Below are 22,740 nucleotides of genomic sequence, written 5' to 3'. Positions count from 1 at the left end.
CCTGATCCAAAAAAACCCACAAAAAACCACCTACAAATCTAAGCAGGTTATATTATTTTATCTCCATTTTCTAGGCTCTCTTACAAAACTAATTTGCTTGCTGACACGTCTAGTTTGATGTAGTGGAAAAGAAAACAGACCTTCCTTTTGCCCTGTTTTTGTTTGTCAAAATAATTTATGCCCTAGTAGTAAGGTCTTGTAAGGGAAACATTGTAGTTCTCAATGCTGTTAAGATCTAATTCAGAGTAAGATAAAGTGTCTCAAACCTGGAAGGGAAAAGATCTTTGATGGGGGAATGTTCGCTGAGATTTATTGGGAACTATTAAATTCTTTGAGGCACCTTAAAGTTTGTGAAATGGAGATGAAACGAGAAGAAAGGAAACAAAAGCACTTTGGTCATCTGAAGGTCAGGTTTTACTGAGGTATCTCACGGGAAACAGGCCATAGTAGCTCTTTCAGTCTTCTATCAAGTCCTAAGTTTCTCATTCATCTAAGCCACCTTGCCTAGATTAAGTAATGGCTTGTGTTTACGAAGGTGGCAGAATGAATGTTTTCCTTTTTTGCCCCATGCCGTTCTGTGGGGTGCTGCAGTAGTGGTGAGCTGCCCCGAGGGCCAGGTGTCCCTGCCAGTGCTGCAGGCACCAGCACGGGGCACCATCCTGGTGGTTCTGGCTTGCATCTGATCTGTGCACAGGCAATTCATTTGTTTGAATGACTCTGAGAGAGCAGTTACACTCCATGAGTTTCATATTTCTATATATGGGGCCCTTTGGCACCATTCTCACATTATATTCCTATCAATTAATTGCAGAGCATCCCCAGATACAAATGAGGGCAAACAGCAGCTTTGGTTTGGCTGCTCTCGCTGTAGGTGATTCTGGGTTGTGTGCACATCATACACTTTTGTTCCAATATGCTATTTTTTATTGCTGCTAATAGCTGGTGCTGATGATGATAGCTGCTAATGATTCTTTTTATCACAGCCCTGTCTGCTTTAAATCTCACGGATGAGTCATATTGTTCATCCCCAACATTAATGATTTCAGACCACCTTTGTTATGGGTATTTATAGTAGTTAATGTTCTAATGTAGTCATGGTTGTTAAGGATTTGAACCCTTAAAGTGTTCAAACAGATAAGCAGTTAAGTGATTTTCCCATTGTTTCCTACAGATCTGAAGTCACCAATTCATGGTTTGCATCTAAAGTTGCACAAGATGCTCAGACTCAGGAAAATCCTTTCTTGCCATTCATTTCTGGTGCTACTTGGATGTTTACATTATTAGCTAGTGACTTCTAAGCAGAATATCTTTCCATAAGCAAGGCAGGATAGGCATGGCAAAAAGTCATGATTGCATTTGCATGACTGCATGGTATGTATGGGACATTACTTGTTATACTGTCTGTGGGGTCATAAACACACATTGGTCGCTGCTGTCAGGACATGTGTGCCAACACCCACAGTCAAATAGAAGTGGCACCATTTGAACTGATACATCTCCAAGTAAGCCAGACATTTCCTTGGTGCCTTGGTACCTCAGCTCTGTACCTTTCACATCTCAAAAAATATCTCAGTACCTCAATTTAAAACTCTGGCATTTCTGACACAGTGCTCTGTGCACCACAGAGTTTTGTCCAAGTCACAGTGCTTCCCCATCAGGCCTGCCTTCATATTGATTAGCTTGAACAAATCATCATCAGATGTCAAGAAAGCATTTTAGCTTAGAGGAAAGCAGAGCTCTTCTGCTCCCATCCTCTAATTGGGGTTTGATGTCATAAACAAGCTGACAATTGCCAGTGTATTTCCATTCGGACTGCTCATACAGTGCACCCACCTCAAAGGACTGGGTTTGGCAAAGGCATCTGATAGGTGACTTGAGAGGGCACTCAAATTTGAGTACTGAAGCAGCCTCTCCTTCAAGGAGCCTTTTTATGACTCTGAAAACACTCCATGGCAAAATAGTCACTTCACATGTTTGTGTTTACTTACCAGCTTTAAATAAAATATTTCCATGGACTCACAAGGTATCTTGATAGAAATTTTTCAGTTAACAAAAGAAACCAAAAAAATGGTTTGTCTAGCACTTACACATACCTGAACTTTTGTCCCTGTAATATTTAACATCACGTAGAGCATGAATGCAGAGCAAGCTGTGCTGTGTTTGTGCATGGCTTGCACACTGTGACAGCAAGTAAATGTGCAGCAGCTTTTCCAAAGAAACCACAACACTATAGTTGAATTAGAAAATTATTAGAGGGGCTTAGTATTGAAAAAAGGAGAGATGTGCCTAGCTCAGTTCCCTGCTATACATTTTGCAGGCATGGGAGAATTGCACAGTAGTGGGAGTATTTTTGTGAACTGTCATTTTGCATTTCCTCCCTTGAATCATAAAAGATATTGGACAAAGGCTGTGTTTTCTGATAAAGTTCACTACAACAGTTTTTAAAGCTTTCAAGTGTGTCTCTGTGAAATTGAAAGGAATAACAAATAGCAGTGATGCTGCTCTTCTTCTAACCAAATAAGGCAGATCTGCATAGCTGAGAACAAACTCTTTTGAATCAAACCCCTTTAAGCACCCCATACTTGTGGATTGCTTATTTGCAGCTGGATCTGAGGCATAAAGGCACTTCCATGCCTGGTTTCCTAAAGAGAAGACTCAGTATATTTGGAAGAGCATTGGAGGTCTTGGTGTTAAACTTGTGATGGAGGTTGTGATGGATGGTTCAGGAGGGTGGGTTGAGAGAGTCCTGACATGCAGAAGTATTTCTCCATAAGGCAGTAAATTAATTGATAAAATCATGATCAAAACTTTATGCTCTTGTGTTGTCTTCTGAGCCTGTAACACAGAACTGCTAGAAATGAGGCTCAGTAATTCAGCAGCTTAGACCATGTGTGAAAAATGTGCACAGAGTGATTGGAGTAAGCTTAAGTAATTCTCTTTCCTCATCCTAAGTTATTTTAAATGAAGCAACATAAGAAAGTGTACAGCAAAAATAGTTGTTGTTGTCAAAACTGGATTTCTAAAGAAAAGTAGATTCCCAAATCAACACACATAAAAAACAGCATCTTTCTAAAAGGTCTGAGTCCTATAACAGTGAGACTCTCAATTTCTTCGCTGCAAAACTCAGACCAGCTATCTAGGCAACAAAGTATGGATATCAATATGTCAGCTTTCTTGTCATTGGAGATGTACAGTGCACAGCTTCTAAACCCTTCCATTAATATTGGAAAATCTTGGTGTAAATACCTGCACTCTGCATCTGCCTGTTTGTTTTTTGACTGCAGTAGAACTAAATTACTTGAAGCATTAGGGAATAAAGCTGTGGGGTTCTTTTTTCACCATATGATGTACTTTCCTTATCCTGAAGTTGAAGAAAGTAATTAGTTTTAAGAAATTGACAAAAACCTACAAAATTTTCTATGCCTTCAGAGAGCAGTAAACAGGATTGCATCTGAAACATTTTCTTGTAGTAGGCAAGTGAAGGACAGCTTAATGATCTGTGGAAGGAATAAAGTAACATTTAGCATGAAAAATGTTTATTAAATGTCATATGCTCATAAGATGAGGGAGCTATTAGCAATTCATTTAATGTTTCTGTGAGACTGGTTATATTTCACAGACCCATATTACCAAACACCCATTTGGAAATAATAGTGAAAAAATCCCTGTAGTAATTTCTAAGAAACTCATAGGTTTATCCCACTTTAACAGACATTTTATGTCACTTATTTAAGCAGAACTACAGAATACTGCAGTCAGGTGAATTCTTTAACACCTATGACAAGATAAATCTAATTCATACATATGGTTCTAAAAACTTTTCAGATCCCATCTTTTGGAAGTAATGAATGTGCTTTTTGAGTTTTGACAATAAATATGATTCTCCTTCCCTCTCCTATTTAGCTTTATGAGACCTTGTCACAATACAGTGGGAAAGGGACATTTTTGCTAATGTAGAGGTTGGCATTTTCAAAGGACTCTGCATCACCAATCGTGACAATTGCTACTGAAATTCAGTGGAAGTGCTTAATGACTGAGAACATCCAAGCTCAGTGTAGATAAATGCATTTTAACCCATTTTCCAGCATTCCTGCAGATAAAGGCAGGTCCATCTGCAGAGGCAGCATGATGCCACTGTGCAGACCTGGAGCAGCCTTGAGAGGCTGGACCAGGATTTCAGGCAGGACAAGTCTGGGCTCTGCAGGAATGGCTGTGGTAATGAAATGACACGGACGGATAGAAGGATATATTTGTTCATAGCCCAGTTCTCCCAGTGGTTCCTCAGTTGTGACAGTGATAAAATCACCTGCCATGCAGTTGAGACAGTTGGACAAATGCAGTCATTGTCATATCTCTTGTGGAAGTCCAGGAAAAGAATTCAGAATTGTAGAATTAGGTCACATAGCTACATCGGTGTTTTGTTTTTGCGTAGTCCTTAGCACAATCAGCAGACCTGGTATGTGAGGTTGGTCTTTTAGATAGGAATGTAAAATGGATGTGGTGTGTGGAGCCAGGAAAGGCAGGGGTGGGAAAGAAACTTTACAGGAGATGAGAGGCTTTGGTAAGGAACAGGAACATAAAAAAATAATTACAGTTTTTGCAAATGCAGTGCTAAAACATGTTTACTGATCTGTCAAAACTACATAATATCAGAGAAACCTTGATTTTTCTGGGAATATTTATCAGACTCATTGGTTATAGTAGCTTGTGCTGATGTCAGTAATCAAGTAACCAGACTGTAATGTGCAATGTTTACTGCAGGCTTGTTGTGCCGGGGGAGGCTGATCTGACTGTGATCACACAGGTTTATCATTTCCCACATATATTTAAAGCAAACCTCATAAATAATCTTGTCACCATCAGCTATGAGGTCTATTGGGCAGCTTCATTTACATTTGATGCTTTTCATAGAAACAGGATTACATTTTTAGCAAATACAGTAAGAAAGTCTCTCCCAGTTGTCTGAGTGGAGACAAAGTGTTTTTTGTGAATATCCTGTTTACTTGCTGGTACTCGGGGATGAATTAAAGTCCTTGTATGTGTTGAACATTTGTGTTGATTTAGGAATGCTAAGAAAATCAGTAAAAATATGTCTCATTATAGCAGCAGCATTTAATATCTACCTGCTTTCTCGTGTAATTGCTGAAAACAATGAGTTATACAGGGAGAAAAAACTGCTGCATTTGTCTGACACCTGATGATAAACATTTTGGCCTGAATCTGATAAAACTCTTAAATACATTCTGCAGGTGTTTAATAAGCTAAAAAATACAATATCAATAGGCTACTCACTGATTTGAAATTAGACATGTTTATTTCTTCTGCTGAATTTATAGCTGTAGCTGATTTACAGGATTGTGAATATCAGTACAGATTGCTTATGTTGCTTGGTGAGACTAAGTTCTTTCCATTAATATCCAACATAATGCCTCAAAGAGAAGTAACTTATTTTATTAGCTGCAGAGATAATTTAAGATCTTAAAAATTAATTGAAAAGAGACAAGCTTAATCCTCTGAGTCTGCATGCTGCAGGTGAGGTAAATAGTTGGAGTTTCCAATTTATCTTGAACCAGAACATGGGAGCATTGCTATTATTTATTTGCAGAAGCTAGAAACAATCTTTCCACTTTTGCAGTAAAAATCACAGCCATGGCTTTAGTCATTCAAAGGAAAAGAAAATCAATAGTTTATTCCATTATTCAGCACTGTGTTTAATTTATCTAACAAGAAGTTCTGGTGGATGTTTTTTCAAATTTTCCATGGTTATGGAATTGATAGTGGGTGAGGGGATCCTATGGACCCCTCCTATGTTATAAATATTTCCACAGCCACAAAAATGCTCACAGCATGCCTAGGGATTTTTCCCTCCTTTGTAATTTTTTAACAAATAAATGGATAAAGCAATTAACCTTTACATTTTGTCTTAAGTATTTACTTTTGTGCATTGAGGACTTCAAGGACTTAACTGCATCTATGCAAATTGGGAGTGTAAATGTTCTTTCAATGTTTACACTGAGAATCTAGCAGATTGTGAAATTTCTTTTAGAGATTTATTGGTTTCTTCCCAAGTTGTTGTCATTTCTTTAACTGTGATTTACAATTTCATCAAAAACAGACCAAGTATCTTATAAGGGATGTGTAGATGTATAATCTTCATTATTGTGTCTAGACACAGAGCAAATTACCAAAATATTCTGTATACGTGCTATCACACTGATTAACATGTAGTGAATAGCCCACCTGTTGCCAGGGAAATTTTTCATATGGAAAAATTTTAGTAGTTCTCTTTATCAGAGAGTGTAAAAGGCAGGTCCAGGTATTAGCTGATTCAAGATCATTCTCAGGATTTAGTTTGATCCATTTTTAAATGTCTCAGAGAGGGAAGTTTCTGTCGTGTTTCAGTGAAGATATTTTTAAAAAATCAGTAATTGGATTATTTTGATTTTATGACTCTGAACAGCTTCAATCAGTTTCCCTACCCCACCAAGCATTTTGAAGAGTACTTCTGTGCAAATTAATTACAGAAACTAATTATTAGAATTTTTCTAAAGCAAACAGGAAAATCAAATTTTGTGTTCTTTAATAACTGAGATTTTAAAAACACATTATTACATGCTTTTGCTTTTTTATTTTTGATATTGAAAAAAAAGCTAAACAAAACAACAAAATTCTGAGAGCATTGGTCAGTTTGCCCATGAGGAGGGAAGATAGAAGCAATGAGCCCTTCCTGCTGAATAGACAAATCCATTGTTCCATTACTCTGTGTGCTCACACACAAAATGAAGCACCAAAAATAATCTGCTTCAAAGAAACCCTGTACATATATATATACACACCAGTAACTGATTATGATTTTCACTTCATTAGCTACACAAATAGGCTGATAACCATGTGCTGCCAAACATTATAAAGCACAATGGATAAGAGAGCAGCAGTTCATCTTCAGGTAGTCCTAATCAAGCTGCTTTATGAATGGAAGGATTTTCCTTTATTTCAGACCAAGTTTTATTGGTCTGATACTTAGAAGTAAAACTTAGTCCTGTTCCTTCCAGACAGATAATCTGTTCTGAGTATTTGAGCAGTCCCAAGGTAGCTCCCAGCACATTATCATGTTGCATTTTGTGGTCAAGACAATCATCTGCCAAGGACAATTGAACAATTTGTATGAGTTTATTTGAAGCAATAAATTTCATTTACAGAGCAAAATACTTTGCTGTTGCTCTGGTTTCCTAAAGCTGTCTTCATGCCAAAGTCAGCTTGTCCTCAGAAAAGAGTAAAATATCTGTAGAGGTTTTTAAGGGGTGCTTTCATGTCCAAGATTTTTTCAGTTAGATTTACATCTTGAGTTTACATTTCTGTTCATAGTTTTAATATGACTAAGAAAAAAGCTGCAGCATACCACAATCCAGACACAAGGCAGTATGTTGTTTTGTGGAGCGCTAATAAATTAATCCATTAGTGACTGTAAATTTATTTTTTCTTGTCCTTGTTACTGAACATTCACAGGTGTGTATGCATTTAGACAGTATAAGTTAAAATGGATTTACTACTGGCAACACATTACCACAGTGTCAGGACCATAAGGCACAGTATTTTTCCCACATCAACATGAAAATTGAGAAATACTGATAAAAGAAAAAATAAAAGTTAATAATCTTCCTGTCTGAGAAATATATTCGTTTCTAAGAACATAGCAATACCAGAAAGAAAGAAGAAACCACAATAACAAAAGTAAAGTAGTTGCATTATTTGGTTAATGACCCCATCTTGTGGAGCAGCACCCACGCTTCAGCACATTTATAGCTCTCATATGCAATTTTTTTTTACCACAGTCCATTTCTTGATGGTGAATTACTTGGCATTGCACTTGCTGTGTCCAGGGAAGTGCTCTGCAGACAATTCACCATTCGTGCACCCCGGCTGTACAGCAATAGAACAGTTCTTTGTCACACCATGAATTGCCAGGGTCAATACTTCACATTTTAGTGTTTGGTTCAGTCTCAGGTCACCACCAAGCTCACATCCCCCACCACCCATGCTGGTTATTTCCTGCTGCTGTGTGTCCCTCCCATGGACCTGCTGGGAGAGTTTCTTGCTGTTGTTAAGAGGGGACAAAGCCATTTGCACAGCTGGAGCTTGCAGAGCCGCTGATTCGCGCCAGCGGTGCAGGTGAGAGCATTCGCTGGGCTGGTGCCTGCTCACCAAGGGCTGGCCCAGTGATGCTCATAACCAGTGCCAGCGTGTGCTGCATCTCCCAGAGTTACCATTTCCTTGTCTTCTGTCCCCAAACAGCTGCTCACAGAGCTTGTTGAACTACTACTTGATTGGCAGCTTGGATATTCTATTGTAAAGGTTTATCCCGCTGGACATCCTTTTATTGTCATCTGGGGAAATCAGCTTTGTCAGAAATATATATTATGCTGGTTCCTGAAGTTGTATCCACATGAGATATTTAAAAGAAATCACCTGGCATGTTTCCACCCTTTCCAGGTGAACATCTTTCCCAGGAAGGTTCCATATATCCTTGATTCTCGCTTATGTATAAGCCACTCAAATATGAACTGAAATGCCATTTTTCCTCCTTTTAAAGGAAATGTATATTTTATATCCACTTTTTGGGGAAGTGGTTTTTAACCATGTTGGTGAACTTAAAGAGAGAATTGTAGGTTGTAAATGGAAACATGTAGAGAAGGTGTACAGCCAAGTTAGGAAAGGAGGATTTTTTTTTTCAGCTGTTCTACATAGACTTAAAAAGATGATTCTATATGATCTTCCTCAATGTGTCAATATCTTTAGTTCCTCGGAGACCAGATTATGATGCTTTGATCTCTGCTATGGTTTTTTAAAGTAAGAAATTTTCAACTGCATTTTGATCTGATTTACACAAGGATGTAAAGGTGTGAATTGCATGTAGATAACATTTGCAGATTTCACAGGTATGGAAAATTAGACGGGGAGAAAAGCTACAAATCTCTGTAAATATAGTATGTTTGATGCACTTTTGATATATCTGATCTCATGCTTTTATAAAAATTACATTCTTATAAAAATTTACATTCCTGTCAAATGTACTAGGGATGTTTGTACATGATATTTTACGTGAATGTAAGAATACAGATTAAAATATTATTATGTGGAATACGTATATGTATGATTTTGAGTTATGTGTTTTCAAAAGGAAATATTCATTTTCATTGTCAGTCACTAAACTTGCATAATATGCCTTCTCTAACACCATGCTAACAAGGTATTTATACCATATACCATCATCTTGTGTTCTTTGCTTTTGAAGTGCATATTGTGCCTTCTGCATGAAAATAAAATGTGGAGTTAATTAGCTGTTCCATAGATTTGCATGCTAAGTGAACTGAGCAAGCTGATGCTCAGTGCCTTCTCCTAGATGGATTGAAAGGGTGCTAAAGCTGAAGAATTCCCAGCATGTTAAACAGAAACCCAAACATTCCATGATCCCGTCACAGGTAGCTGAGCTGGCAATGAAATGAAGTGTTTAACTGTTGGGTTATGCTGGAAGATCTTTTAGCTTTGCTATATAGTTTTTAAAGGACTCTTATTCATCATGTAAAAAAATGGGCCCTGAAATGTTTAGAAGTCCATGTGGTAATTCAGTCAATATTCTAAAAGCATTAAGATTTTTGTTTCACTTTGAGATGTCCTGAAATGATTGCATCCTGTCTGATGGCCAGCTTGGGAAGGTGGCTTCCCTTTCCTGCTGTCAGGTTTTGTTGTGGAGCAGAGACCAGACAGGAATCACCTTGGGTGCAAGTGTGGCTGTGTGCTGTGCTGAGAGCTGCCAAACTCAGGGAAAGCCTTCCATTCATCACTTCAGGTCTTGGTCCCTGCCAGAGAAAATGAAAGCAAGAACCTTGTCTAACTGAGGACAGTGGTTAGCAGGATGAGAGAGGAGTTCAGGAGGATGGGAAAATGTAATCCCTTTAGTTAGCTGACTTGAACATAAAGTCAAATACGAAGGCATTCATGTCCTTCCCCAAATATGTGTCCCTTCATGTGACAGCTGAGTGCCCTAAATTCCACCTTAGGATTTCCTTTGAGGGTCAGAGTTGTGCCTTTGTTTTGGACCTGTACCCACACAGTGGGCCCTGACCCCACACTGTTCTGCAGCACTGCCATATCAAGATTAATTTATATTTACTCTGTTTCTAACATTTCTGTTTCTTTTCTCTTTTTTCTTTTACATGCTTTCATGAGTATAGCAGACCATTTAGGAATTGAATTCATGGGTAAGTTTTAACTTTTCTTCCTTTCAATTGCTCAGATTTATCTTGGTTCCTTAGTCAAAAAAACATGGAAGTTAATGGTTCCATGACCTCCCATGACCCCCACCTCTGGGTTTTGGACTGGGTTCCTTTTATACTTACCAATTACATTTGAAGTTATATGAAGGTTCATTTTTTTCTCTTGTCCACTGCTATGGAGTTTAAAAGCTACATAATTATGTTTTAGTATTTCATTGGTATTTAATGAAACATAGCATAAAGGTTATGTGACCATATAATCTTGAGGAATAGTATTTTATATGTGATTTTAGGGCAGAGTTACTGACTTTTTCATATAAAGGAAAGTAAATTTTAAATCAGATATTTTCTTTTGTTAAGAATTTTTTGTTAATTACAATATTAAATTTAACTAGGCTTAATAAGAAGCATTAAAGTTAATTCTCTTAAATCAGAGAAATACTTCTAAGAAAAGAGTAAAAGATCCATCATTCTGTGAAAAAAAGTTAAATTTCTTAGAAAAAAGCTAAAAATTGAGTGAATAATTACTTCTTAGAATTTTGGAAAGGAAGATAACGTTCTGTTGGCTCAGCTGCAGCTCTGTGGTGTGTTCATAGCCTCATGGAATGACAGGCTTAACAGATCACCTCTCAGCTGGTCGTCTTCAGACTTGAGGAAGCTGAGATCCATCTTTAACAGTTAGTGGTCCTTTGTGTAAGAACAGCTTGCATAAACCATTAAATATGAATGAAAACACTATAATAAAAAGCAGGCAAATTCCTATTGAAGTCACAAACTAGTTACTTTTAATATGTTCTTTCCCTATGTTAAGTTTTACTTGATTTTTTTAGATTTTATAATTAGAAGCCTTATAACCTATCGATTTGAAGTTCCAGTTAAGTATAAATTGTCAAGAAACCAATATGGTGATGAATATTAACTGCATGGCAGGCTGCAGGAACAAGAGGATAGACAGAAGGCTCAGGGATTTTCTCCTACTGCTTTTGGATTTTGTGCCAATCCTAGAGCATTTTTCTCTCTAGGGAACTGGTTCGTGAGGTCCAGAACTTTTGTGTTTCACTTCACTTTATGTGAGGCTTGTAAAGTGCCAGTGGAATCAATGCAAGTGTCTTCAAAGACTCAGTGGACAAGCACAGCTCGGGAATGGTTACTTGAAAGGCTCTGCATATATCCTGCTTTTCCTGCTTAGCTTAAATGTGAGCAGCAATCTTGAGGCATACGAGTTGAAGGTCAAGCATATATGTAAAAGAGGATAAGAAGTATAGGTATATGGGATGCTTTCCCAAATATCCTTTGAGTGAACCTTTCTGTAAGAAGCAGGAAAGTGTAACCCAATAGTCAAAGCTGAATTTTTTAAATTTTATTTTGAGACTTTCAGTTTCCTCTCTTTTTTTTTTAACACATCTCTTTAAGGCATGAGCTAAAGCCAATCCCCAAAATCTTGGCTCAGAATAGTCCTCTCATATGAGTAGCTCTCAGATTTTTTTTTATTTAATATTGGAGCAGATCCTGTTGGCATAAAATTAATGAAATCTTGTGTCTTAAGCCTGAAAATATTATGACAGCAGTCTAAAATGAACCTTGAAGTTGTTTTCTGTGGGCTAGAAAAAAGCAAGTTCTGGAATCATATGCAAAAGTGAAATGCTTGTGCTTCTTAAATCCCCCACTATTCTTCATGAAGATTTACTTAAGAAATGAAAGCATGCATGGAATCATTGCTGTACATGCAGCAAAGTAGAAATCCACACCCTGTACACAGAGAGTTAGGTGACAATATGCTCATCAAATTAGGGACACTCCTGTAAAACCTCTACCTCTGGACTGTAGAAAATAATGATAATTTGTGCAAAAAATGTTTTCTAGCTAGGAAAAACAACAATGCAGAGACAGTGCTGAACTTGCTTTGTTTGTACATAATCCAGAGAACACTTTTTAATGTTTTCATTGCATTTGTGGGCTCAGTTGCCTTAGAAATTCCATTTTCATCATCATCGTCCAGAAATTTTATTTGAAAACCATGTAAACCATGTAACTTGGATTGCCAGGGCCAGCTGAATTCCTTCCACGGTAGACAAAGCTGAAACCTCATGTCAGTGGGAGCATCTGTCTGTAGAGGTGTAGAGGTGTCCAAGGGCACAGATGAAAAGTGCACTGAAACTACACACCTACTTTAGCCAAGGAAGGTAGATAAGTGTAGTCATTACCTTTTTTTTTTTTTTTTTTTTTTTTTTTTTTTTTTTTTTTGTGCTAGACTCTCAAGGATCAGTGAAGTGTATATATATAGCCAGTCCTTTTACTGTCCTGTTAGGGGGGCTGTGGTCCATGAATTTGTGTATCCTGTAGTGAACCACTTGGTACTCTTCACTTGGTACTCTTTTCCTCCACAAGCTCCTGTGGCAGCCCATGGCAGTGCTCAGTAGAGGCAGTGTCTGTTGTTTTTCCATTGCCTGTTTAAATCTCCTTCCTGCTGGACCCTTCTCTCACAAACAGTACTTTGGGAACAAGAATTATGCATTCAGTTTATGTACCACACTGAATTTTGTTAACCCTGCTCATGGTCTCATACCCCCTTTCCTGTCTGGGTCTTGTCAGGTTTGTGTTCTGTAGAATATTCACTATTGTGCATTCCAAAATTTGAATACCTGTTACTTTTATGCTGCTGATACTGATATACACTGTTTCTTTTTATGGATAGCAGAGACAAAGGCAGGCATATTGATGTGGCACATTAGTTTTAAAATGTTGCAAATGTAGCAATTAATGTATGGTTCTGATGTATTTATGTGCTGCACCTCCTGAATTAAACGAAAGCTAAGTATGTGGTCAAGGGACATTATGTCCTTAAAATTGTGGATTGAAGCATTTTCTTCACTGATCCAGCTTTATGAAACTTTTGGTGATAAAGAAATGGTTTATACTTTCTAGAACATCAAGTCAAAAAAAAAAAAAGTCTTGTGTCTTATTGTCACCTGATTCAATATCTATCTGTGGTGCAATCTCCTGGACAGGCTTTGGGCAAGGTCTTTTAATCTGTCTGTGCTTCAGATGCTCAGTTGCAGTAAGTTTTTTCAGGCTTTCTGAATTTAGATTCCCCAGCTCTCAGGGGGATATCTTTCAATACCACAGGAACTATTTCTTCCTTGCAAGAGGGTGCAGACTTGGTTGTGTCCTCTCCTCTCCTTGTACGGGAGCAGAGCTGTGTGAGGAGAGCCCCGTGCAGTTCACCTGGTCTGCTTTGGTGCCCTGTGTCTCTTTTATTCACATTTCCAATGCACAAGTAAGGAAAAGTTGTCACCGTGGTCCAACAAACTAGAAATATATGAGCAGTAGTAACAATTCTGTGTCAGTGGGAAGCAGGCTGGTGGTTGGTAATGTGTATGTGAGCAAGAGAGATTGTTAAAAAAAATAAAAAGAAGCAGCTGTTAACTTTTATACAATGAAAAGACTAAGTGATGTATCATTAGCATTAGAGTATGGGGTTACAAGTACCTACAGCTTATAATCATTTTTTGACCCAAGTGGTTAACTACACTTCAGGGCTGAATGGTTGACCTTTCTGGTAAAAATTTTGTTGATGAGGGAAAATATCTGTGACATCAAACATGGTCACTTTGGAGCAAGAGGTAGCAGCTGAAAGCTGTTGTAGAGACTGGCTGGTGCATGTTCTCCCAGCTGCAGGGTGAAATCATTACCTGAGAGTCATCTGTGGATGTTCTCAGCTGCAAGCCAGTGCCTGAGACAAGGAGTTGCCTCTTCAACTCATTTCTTACACTGAGGAGGAGTAGAGTTAAGGTGTGCTAAGGCACGAAACACAAAGGTGAGTATTGGAATAACCTGCTACAACACAGGAACAAACACAACTGTTTCACCAACTTGCCTACACTACCGACTTCTGATGATCCAGAATGATGATTTTTTATGCTCTAACAGTACTTTATGGTGGATACAGCTGGAAACAAAACGCCGCAATAAATTGCAACAGCCAAGTTGCTGCAGCTTTTGATGGAAATACAGACATAACATGAAGTAGTTTTTATCCTTGGGCTGTTTACTAGTTAAACCAGTAACAGTGGTATAAACAATTTTGATGTGATAATCTCAATCTCCCCATGGGTGAATTACAGAAAACCAATGTAGCATTGTAATATTTAGTCACTACTTTTAATTTGTTTATTCTTAAGACTTAAACAGAAAGTTAATATTTTTCCTTAGAACTACTTATCTTTTCTGGAAAAATCAGGAGCTTCACTGAAGTCAATGGAGTATGAATGGTATATAATACCTTGTAACTGCTGAATCATTAAATAGCATTTAATTGAGAAGAGTAATAAAGTAACTCAAGAATGGGATCCTATTAAACTTTATATATCTCCTTGCAATGACTACAGTGTGAAATGTATTCTGTAGTCTGAGCAGCTGTAAACACTGGAGAAGATGGTACATACTGTATTTTCACTGTGCCTATTCTTGTTGCCTCCTCATTGTCCTAAGATGATGTAAAACTCTGGGATTACCTGATCCAGTTAACCAGACTGACTCAGTGACCTTGTGTCACACACTGTGATTGACGCATTTTGATTTTTACAAACTGCAAAAGTTGATTTAGCTGATGGGCAGGATAACCAGTAGTGCAACAACTTAGTATTTTTCCTGTATGCCAGAAATAAAAAGGCAAAGTTCATTAGTCCTTGCACTACTCAAAAACTGGGAACCTGGATTCTTTCCTCTGAAACTCAACGTTTGCAGCAGCAACCAGAAAATGATAATAAATAACCAGTGTCTGCATGGATGGTCCTTGCTTTAGTTACCATTTAGAAGCTCTTATCTGTTATAAAACCCTGTAATGCTCCAGTCCTTGCTGGAAGAGAGGAGGAATGAACATTTATTGAATTACATGACCAAAACTGTATGTATTCTAAAGGATATCTGTTTAAAAAATAAAGAAATTAAGTCCCGTTTTCCCTATATTCCTTTTTAATTGTATAAAGCAGGTAGATCTTTTGATGATAATATGGCTGTTTTTATGCTCCTGTTTGCACAAAATCTTTTTAGAGATTCTGATCACAATCATACCCCAGAACTATGAGACCATATCTTTCTAATAATTATTGTTATTTATCAATAAGCATTTAAATGAGTTCATCTGTACTCTGTTGGTAAATTTCTGAAGAACTAAGGGCTGTTCTGGTAGGCATTGATACTTGTAATGTTTTCTACCATCATCACTGCTCCTTGAATCCCTTTGTTCTTCATCCTGCCTCACATTTTCATTACCTCCTTCTGCCTTTTATCTTTTCAAACGCAGCAAAGACTTTGCTCTTGGGATCTTTTCTAAATTCACTAAAGGCTTTGCTCTTGGGACCTCATCTTTCAGTTTGCCTTATGAAATACCTGTCCTTTTTAAGTATGCTGCAAAATAACAATAGCGTCCTGAGGCATGAAATGGATTTAGACCCTCAGCACTTTCCATGGGATTCACTTAGCTGGGAAGAAGAGTCATTTGTCATCTCTAGAGAAAAGAGATGTGAGCAGCAGAAGAGAGAGTTTTACAGGAACAGCTGATGCCTGAGTGCTGTAAGAGCAATGGACAGAGCAGAGGTTCCTCAGGGGCTGCAGGAAGCTCTGCCAGTGCTTGTACCTGTTTAGGAAAACATCTCTGCTAAGCGAAAGTCAGCATGCATCTGCTGCATAAGTTACAGGCTGCCTCACATCTTGGCTCAGTTTAGGGCATATGGTTCTAGTTTAGTTGGAAGATTTCTACCTAAATGTTTTGTAACCTATCTACCATCTTGGTTCCGTGCTACTATCTTTGCTTTTCTTGATATGTCATTTATCTGCCCTTTCTGTATTGGCAGCGAACTGGGTTGGATTAACTTGCATTGTATTTAAAAGGTTTACTGTATGGTTAACTTATGTGTATTATTAATTGCCTTTTTTTGATGCTTTCTCAAAATAGTAATTCCGTGAACTGGGTGGTTAAAATAATTTAAACACATTTAACTTACTCTGGTGACCTTCCTCAGTACTTGGTTTCTGCTGTTGTCTTTAACTGAACTTCCTAATCATTTGTGATGAAACTTACAGAAATTTAAAAAACACAGCCTGATAACAGGGTGTACTGACAAGTTGAGAAAGCCAGAGCTGGTTTGGGTTTTTCTGTTTTGCTGGGGTCTGGGCTGGGAAGAGGAGAAAGTTGCATTAGGTGAGATCTGTATCAGACTGTAAAAGGGGTTGTGCATCATCCCTAATGATACATAAGGATTGTAATTCTGTCACTCCCAAAGTGAATGTGGACTGAGTTCCACTGTGTGCTGTGGGGGCACTAATAAGGTCCAAGTGTAACATGTGGGTTAGAAAAGAATTTGTGAAGCCTCAAAAATGGATGTTGTGTACAAGCCTCCAGGTAAGTTTCCATGTACCTCCTAGTGCCAGGTACAACCTCTTCTTCATCATGCCAGCTTCAAAAACTTTGGCACCTCAGGGAGAAGGGGCATGGACTTCCACGTTGGATTTCAGCTGAGGATACAACATCTCATCTGCTCACAGAGGGGCTTTGCTGTGTCCTGTCTCTGCATACACATCTTATGTGTAGGTTCTGGTTTGGGATTGGGCATGTGCCCTTGGCTCCTGCACAGCTGGTGTGCCTCAGAGTTAAACACTTTTTATTATGAAATACAGGTAATTAGATGGCTTCAACACTGAGCAGACAGCTGTGTATTTAAATGTGACCTTATACCCAGTCAGTCTCATAACCTGCATTTTGAATATGGTATTTAGGTAAATGCTGTGCTGAGCCTGAGGAATTGTTAAAAGTGACACAATGGTATGCTAATGCAATTAGGTGACTTGCAGTGCTGAGATTTGGCCTTTGTTTGGGCTCAGTTGCAGTTTAACCAGATGCAAAAATATGTAGACAGCAACTTGTACACTGCTGAAACAAGCCTAGCAGGGCAAAGGTGAGATCCAGGTGTCAAAGGTGGTGCTACAGACAGCTGCCACAAGATCTGCCAGTGGCACTTCATAGCTCCAGTTGGGAGAGGGCTGGGAGGAGGCTTCAAAGCAGTGAGTACCAGCTGGACATGTCTGTGAGAACTTGGGGTCTGTTGTTTGGGGTGGGGGGGTTTGTTATTAGTAGAAGGTTGCTCACTGTGTGTTGAGGTTATCTTGACACAGGAGGAGAGGCTCCAAACACCTGATCTGCACCAGTTTGTGCTGCCACGGTGAATCAGTGCTACTTTGCCCTTTTGCTGCTTGGAGGTGCTACCCACACGTCAAGTCTCATTTGGTAACTGATGCAAGGATTTGGAAAGCAGAATGTAAGTATCCCAATAGATGTTCCATGGCAGTGGTGCACTTGTAATGTATACTGCAGTTGTATAGAAAAATCAATGGTTTTGACAGTGACCCAAATCTTTTTCTGTCCTTCTGTGTCCTGCCTAGAATGAGCAGAGATGCTGTCCTGCCAGTAATTGCTGGAAGCAGAGAAGGGTAAGCAGTGTGGAAAAATTGGCAACGTGCTGCATAGAGCACTACATTATTGTTTCATGCACTGCCTTTTCTCTTCTTTTGCAGGAGCTGTAGGATATTGGCACGTGGAGAAGTGCAGAGATATTCCTACTCTGGCTGACAGTTTCTAATAAAGATATTTTTATTGTAATTGAAATTGTCTCATGATCATTTCCTGTTCCAATCAGCATCAGTATATCCTCATTTCGGGCATGATTCTGCTGAAAAAACACTCTGTCCAGTGGCCCAGGGTATCTGGTGGGATTGCTTCAGCCTTAACAGCCAACAATTATCTGGGACACAAGCGTGAGCAGCACAAAAGGAAGAGGGAAAAACAAATCCTGTGTATGATTGTGCAGGTGGTGTTCTTGTATGCTCAGTTATTAACAACAGAGGAAATAATCTCAGCGTTGCTTGTAAACTGTTACATTCAGATGACAAATGGACTTTTTTGTTTAACACTGGTGGCTTTTCTTCATTGAATGGTTAAATAAATCATCATGAAGTATTTTCATTTACTATGGATCCAGATCCTTTTGGATCATGTTCATGTCATTTACTCACTGCATTTATATATCTATTGCATCAGTCATCCTGTAATTATCATATGAATTAATATGATTTTTTTATTTTTGTGCTGAGTTAATTCCATGCCTTCCAAGTAAACTCTATTGTAATATAGTATTACTCTATGGTTATTTTTTACGTCTCTTGGTAATTTTACATTTCACATTCAAAAAGAAAATAAAAATTGGAAATACGAAAATAAACCTGGTAATGGAGAAGCATCAAATGGGACAGTATATTAGTTCTCAGCAGAATTAACGAAAACAGTTTAGGGTGTTCACTGTTCAATAGTGAAATACAAAGTAACAGAGAAGAGCTAGGTAAAATTAATTGGAGCAAGAAGTTTATAGAAGGGATGAAACTAAGAGAAAAAGCAGTTTATTTGCCATTGAGAACGTTACTACTTGTATTAGTAGCTTCCCACAGCTTGCTGTTAATTGCTAGGTGTGTAAAGTGTTTCCTCATTGAAATAATGACCTTAGTCATCCAAAGTTCAAGGTTTTAAGTAATGCAAGGAGCACGGAGTGAGGGCAGCTGATGCATTTCCACAGGGCAGTGCTGGTGGCTGCCTGCCCAAGCCTGGCCTCCCTTGTGCACTTCCAGCTCTTGTCCTCCGTGCCATGAGGCAAAGTTCTTCAGGGATGTAAAGACTTGAGTATCTCAGTGCAAGACAAGAGTATGTAAAATTGATGCCTTCAAAGATTTTGGGTGTTTTCAGAGTGTTAGTTGAGTGTATATTTTGAGAATTGCTGTTGGACTTAATAAGAATTACCTTTGTGTTGCTCTTGATTTCTGACTAAAACACATGAAAGCCAGTGGATATTTTGGAATCATGTCTGTTATTTCTAATACAATGTACAGAACCTGAAATCAGGATCCAGTGTGTGACTAGACTGACATATGAAGTGAGCCTGTCCTTATCCTGATTGGCTCCAAATTACCTAAATCTAAAAAACTAGATAAATCTCTCAACAGTAGTTACAAAATTGAGTATGTACAAGTAATTTGGTGCAATTTTGCAAAGCTGGGAGTATCTTTGTTTTCTCTCTTGAACTTCCATTCTTCGCCCTACCTTTTTGCTTTTGTTCCTTCCTGATTGTTTGGTGTTCTTTTTTTAATGTACCCCTGTGGATCTTCTTTTTGTGTTAGTTTCATAAATCTACTGATCAATGAACTTACTCTGTTTAAATGTGTTACTGTTTACAGCAGTGACTACAAATCAGTTGTTTCACAAACTGCTCTGTTTAGCTTTAATGGAGAGTACAGCATGCACACACTGAAGTTTTACTCATTTATTATCATAATGCCCTCTCCTGTACCCAGAAGTGATGCAGCATTTGAAAAATGGAAATCACAATATACACTAACTTTACCAGCTCATAAAATATGAATGCTCAGAAAATGAATACAGCAGTGTTAAATACAGTTAATCAGCTTTAGAAAAACAAAAATACGTATTTATCACTATAATACATACATGCATGGGATATTAATGAAAAATACCAGATACATCATTTTCTGTGTTTATTCTACACTGTGCTCATTACTCTCATTCAAATAATTTAAATTTGCTTTCAAGATAAGGATGATTTGCTGCTGATGAGAAAAGTCTGGATGTCTTCTGTGCCATATTTTTCTTTGAGGCTGTGAACTAGAATCTATGCACTGAATATAAAGCCAGCTGGGCTGGAGATTTTGTACATTACAGTGGACTGACAGAGTAGACCTTTAAAATTGTTGAGCTGTAAACAATTGCATATAGTGCATTGTTAGGAAGTGTATCATAAAAATATAAGATTTTATTAAACTCAAATTAACAACATGCCTCGGTGAGAGTGCGAGACTGTGACTTCTGCTGAATTTTGCTCCATAAAGGTTTTTTATGCTTCTGTACTTTAGGTAATGTGCTTAAGTCAAAACCAAGAAAGTGGCATCGGTTGAGTGTTTGTTTAATGAATGATGAAGAGAAAATTACAAAAACAAGTAAATATTTTATTTGTCAGTTTTTTCTTGTGAATCCATCTAATGTATTTTAAAAATTTCTCTTGCCTGATAAAGTTTGTTTTCAAGGTAAGGTGGTACCAGAGCATCTCATTTTTTCAATTAGTAGTGAATCCTGTTTTGAAATAAGATGGCTGACCATTGGTGGGGGAAGGTGAGTGAATCCCATAGAAATTCTCTAAAACAAATCAAGTTACTTTAAATTTATTCCATAAAGTTACTTAAAGGTGAACTGGAGAGAAAAAATAGATATAATTGTCTTAAATTATGCTGTTTCTTTGAAGTTAAATAGGTATTTGTGTGGGTTTTTTCAAAAAATTACTTTTAAGGACATGTTTTAGTCAAGTTTTTGTTCTAAAAAACTGTGAAAATATTCATTTAAACCATATGGAAATTCTGTCATTTATTTTTTGCTGAATGCAAGTAATGATTTGTGAGAACTATGCTGGATGGCCAATATCTTACTTGTCAGTGTTGGGTCAAAGGTTCTTATTTGACTCTGATGCAATTGATGTGGAGAGAGGACAGCTGAAAGACAATTCAGATGTCTGCCTTGGCACTGATGCTGCTTTATCCAACTTTTATGTCAGGAGTTGTTTCTTCAAAGGGTGAGTAATGTAATGACACTGCCTTGTTTTTCAAGTGATTTTTCATTTTTTCTATACTTTTTAAGACGTGTCAGTATCCATGTGTCAGCTATTTTGATGGTTTCATTGCCTCAACACCTTTGTGGATTGGGTGTAGCATCTGTAGGCCATGAATCAGTTTGGTAAACATCCCATTCAGTCTGCTCGGCCATGTTCAGTGAAAGTCGAACAGTCCTTGTGCAAAAATAAATTCAGAATCACCTAAAAGTTTGCAGGTATAACTCTTACTGTGGAAAATGCCTTGTGAATTCAGAATTGAAATGTGCTCCAGACACCTTACTGGATGTCCAGCCTGTGTTCCTGGTTCTGGTGGTGCTAGTTTAGCAAAAATGGGACACAGTGTGCTCCCCTTTTCAACTGTGACAAACATGTTCCCTAAACATCCCCAAACCCTGAAATACGCTCCATTTCCCTAAATCTCTCTTAAATTTAGATTTTTAGTATTTTTTCTCTTAATAGCATATGCTAATAAAAATTCATGAAACTAGCAGTATATGATTCACTTGTCAGGGAATTATCTTCCCATAATACTCCCCATGATGTAACATTACTTTTTCTCCCATTCTATACTCCTCATTTTATGGTGCCAAGATGTGTACCATCGATCATTTAATTTACACTTTTGTCATCTTTATTGCTTGCTCAATCACTTTTGTACCTTCACCTTATCCTTCTTTGTTTTGCTTTCAGTGTCCTAAAAACTGTGGGTGCTCATGTTGGTAGCACAGCTGTGCTGATGAACCTCCTTGCAAAATCTTCTGCTGTTCAGAGGAGTGTGTCTCTCCCTGTCATTACTTGTGTCATTGTTCTGAAGAACAGCATTTTAGCTCTTTGCTTCCTCTGGGTGTTTTCCTTTCCTCTTCCATCGTTTTTCACAGCACTGCAGCCATCTCTCACTCCCTGCTTATTTTGGTAGCACCATTACTTCTGGTGTCGATGTTATAGTTTTTCCCTTAAAAAATTCCGTAATGTTAAATTTTCTAAATTTTTCATAAGGCCATATATGAACACCTGCATCTATTATTCAGAACTCCTTATTGCTTTTATGCTAGAGCCTAGAACCTCTTTTATAATTCAGTAATAAATGAGAGCCTTCAGTTTCTTCAGAGGGGTTTTTTTGCCAACCTCATGTTTATCTCCCAACTGTCTTTTAGTTAATTGTGCAACCCCTGCAGTGCAAGAAGCTACAGACTTGTTAGAATAATTTAGATATCCCTTCCCTCTTTGCTATCTCTGTCTTCATGCACTGGCTTCTTTGTGCAATATGTTTGAAGTGGTTCTTGGTCTAGAATAGATTATTTACTAGCATGCAAATCTTTTTTCTCCAATTCTTTTCTCCAGCCTTTCATCTGAGAGTATTACTTAATAGTTATTGCCTTTTTACCTTTAAGGAGGTGCTAATTCAATCTTTTAAAGTTTTATTTAAAGCTTTATACCACTTATTATACTCACACATTTACTTTTTTAGTTATGTTCCCTGTTGTCTGTAACTTCTATCCTCTGGAGAGGTAGTTGGTATGCCTTACTTACTTAAAAAGTATTTGTAAAATGGATGTCCCAGAAGCCCTGCATTGTTCAAGGTAGAATCTAAAGGTCTCTAACCTGAGGCTCAAAGCAGGGTCAAGTCAGGTTCCACGAGGCTGCTCAGGACTTTATCCAGATTAATCTTAAAAACCTAGGACTGCACAACTTCCCCAGGCAACCTGTTCCAATGCTTGACTGTTCTAATGGTAAAAGATTTTCCT

The 22,740-nt window shown here is 37.9% G+C and overlaps 1 protein-coding gene across 4 annotated transcripts in view; it reads left to right on the top strand.

The window, feature by feature from the left end:
• NRG3 (neuregulin 3) overlaps nucleotides 1-22,740 on the top strand; it is a 392,904-nt gene that overhangs the window by 310,669 nt on the left and 59,495 nt on the right. For all 4 annotated transcript variants that reach the window (XM_072930981.1, XM_072930980.1, XM_030275862.4 and 1 more), the window contains exon 4: nucleotides 10,233-10,259. In XM_072930981.1, the coding sequence (XP_072787082.1) occupies nucleotides 10,233-10,259 (27 nt within the window). The remainder of the gene's footprint in view (nucleotides 1-10,232; nucleotides 10,260-22,740) is intronic.

This window comes from Taeniopygia guttata, chromosome 6 (assembly GCF_048771995.1).
Source record: "Taeniopygia guttata chromosome 6, bTaeGut7.mat, whole genome shotgun sequence".
Classification (NCBI taxonomy): domain Eukaryota; kingdom Metazoa; phylum Chordata; class Aves; order Passeriformes; family Estrildidae; genus Taeniopygia; species Taeniopygia guttata.
Note: the sequence above shows the minus strand (reverse complement) of the source record. Positions and strands in the feature narration are given on the sequence as shown.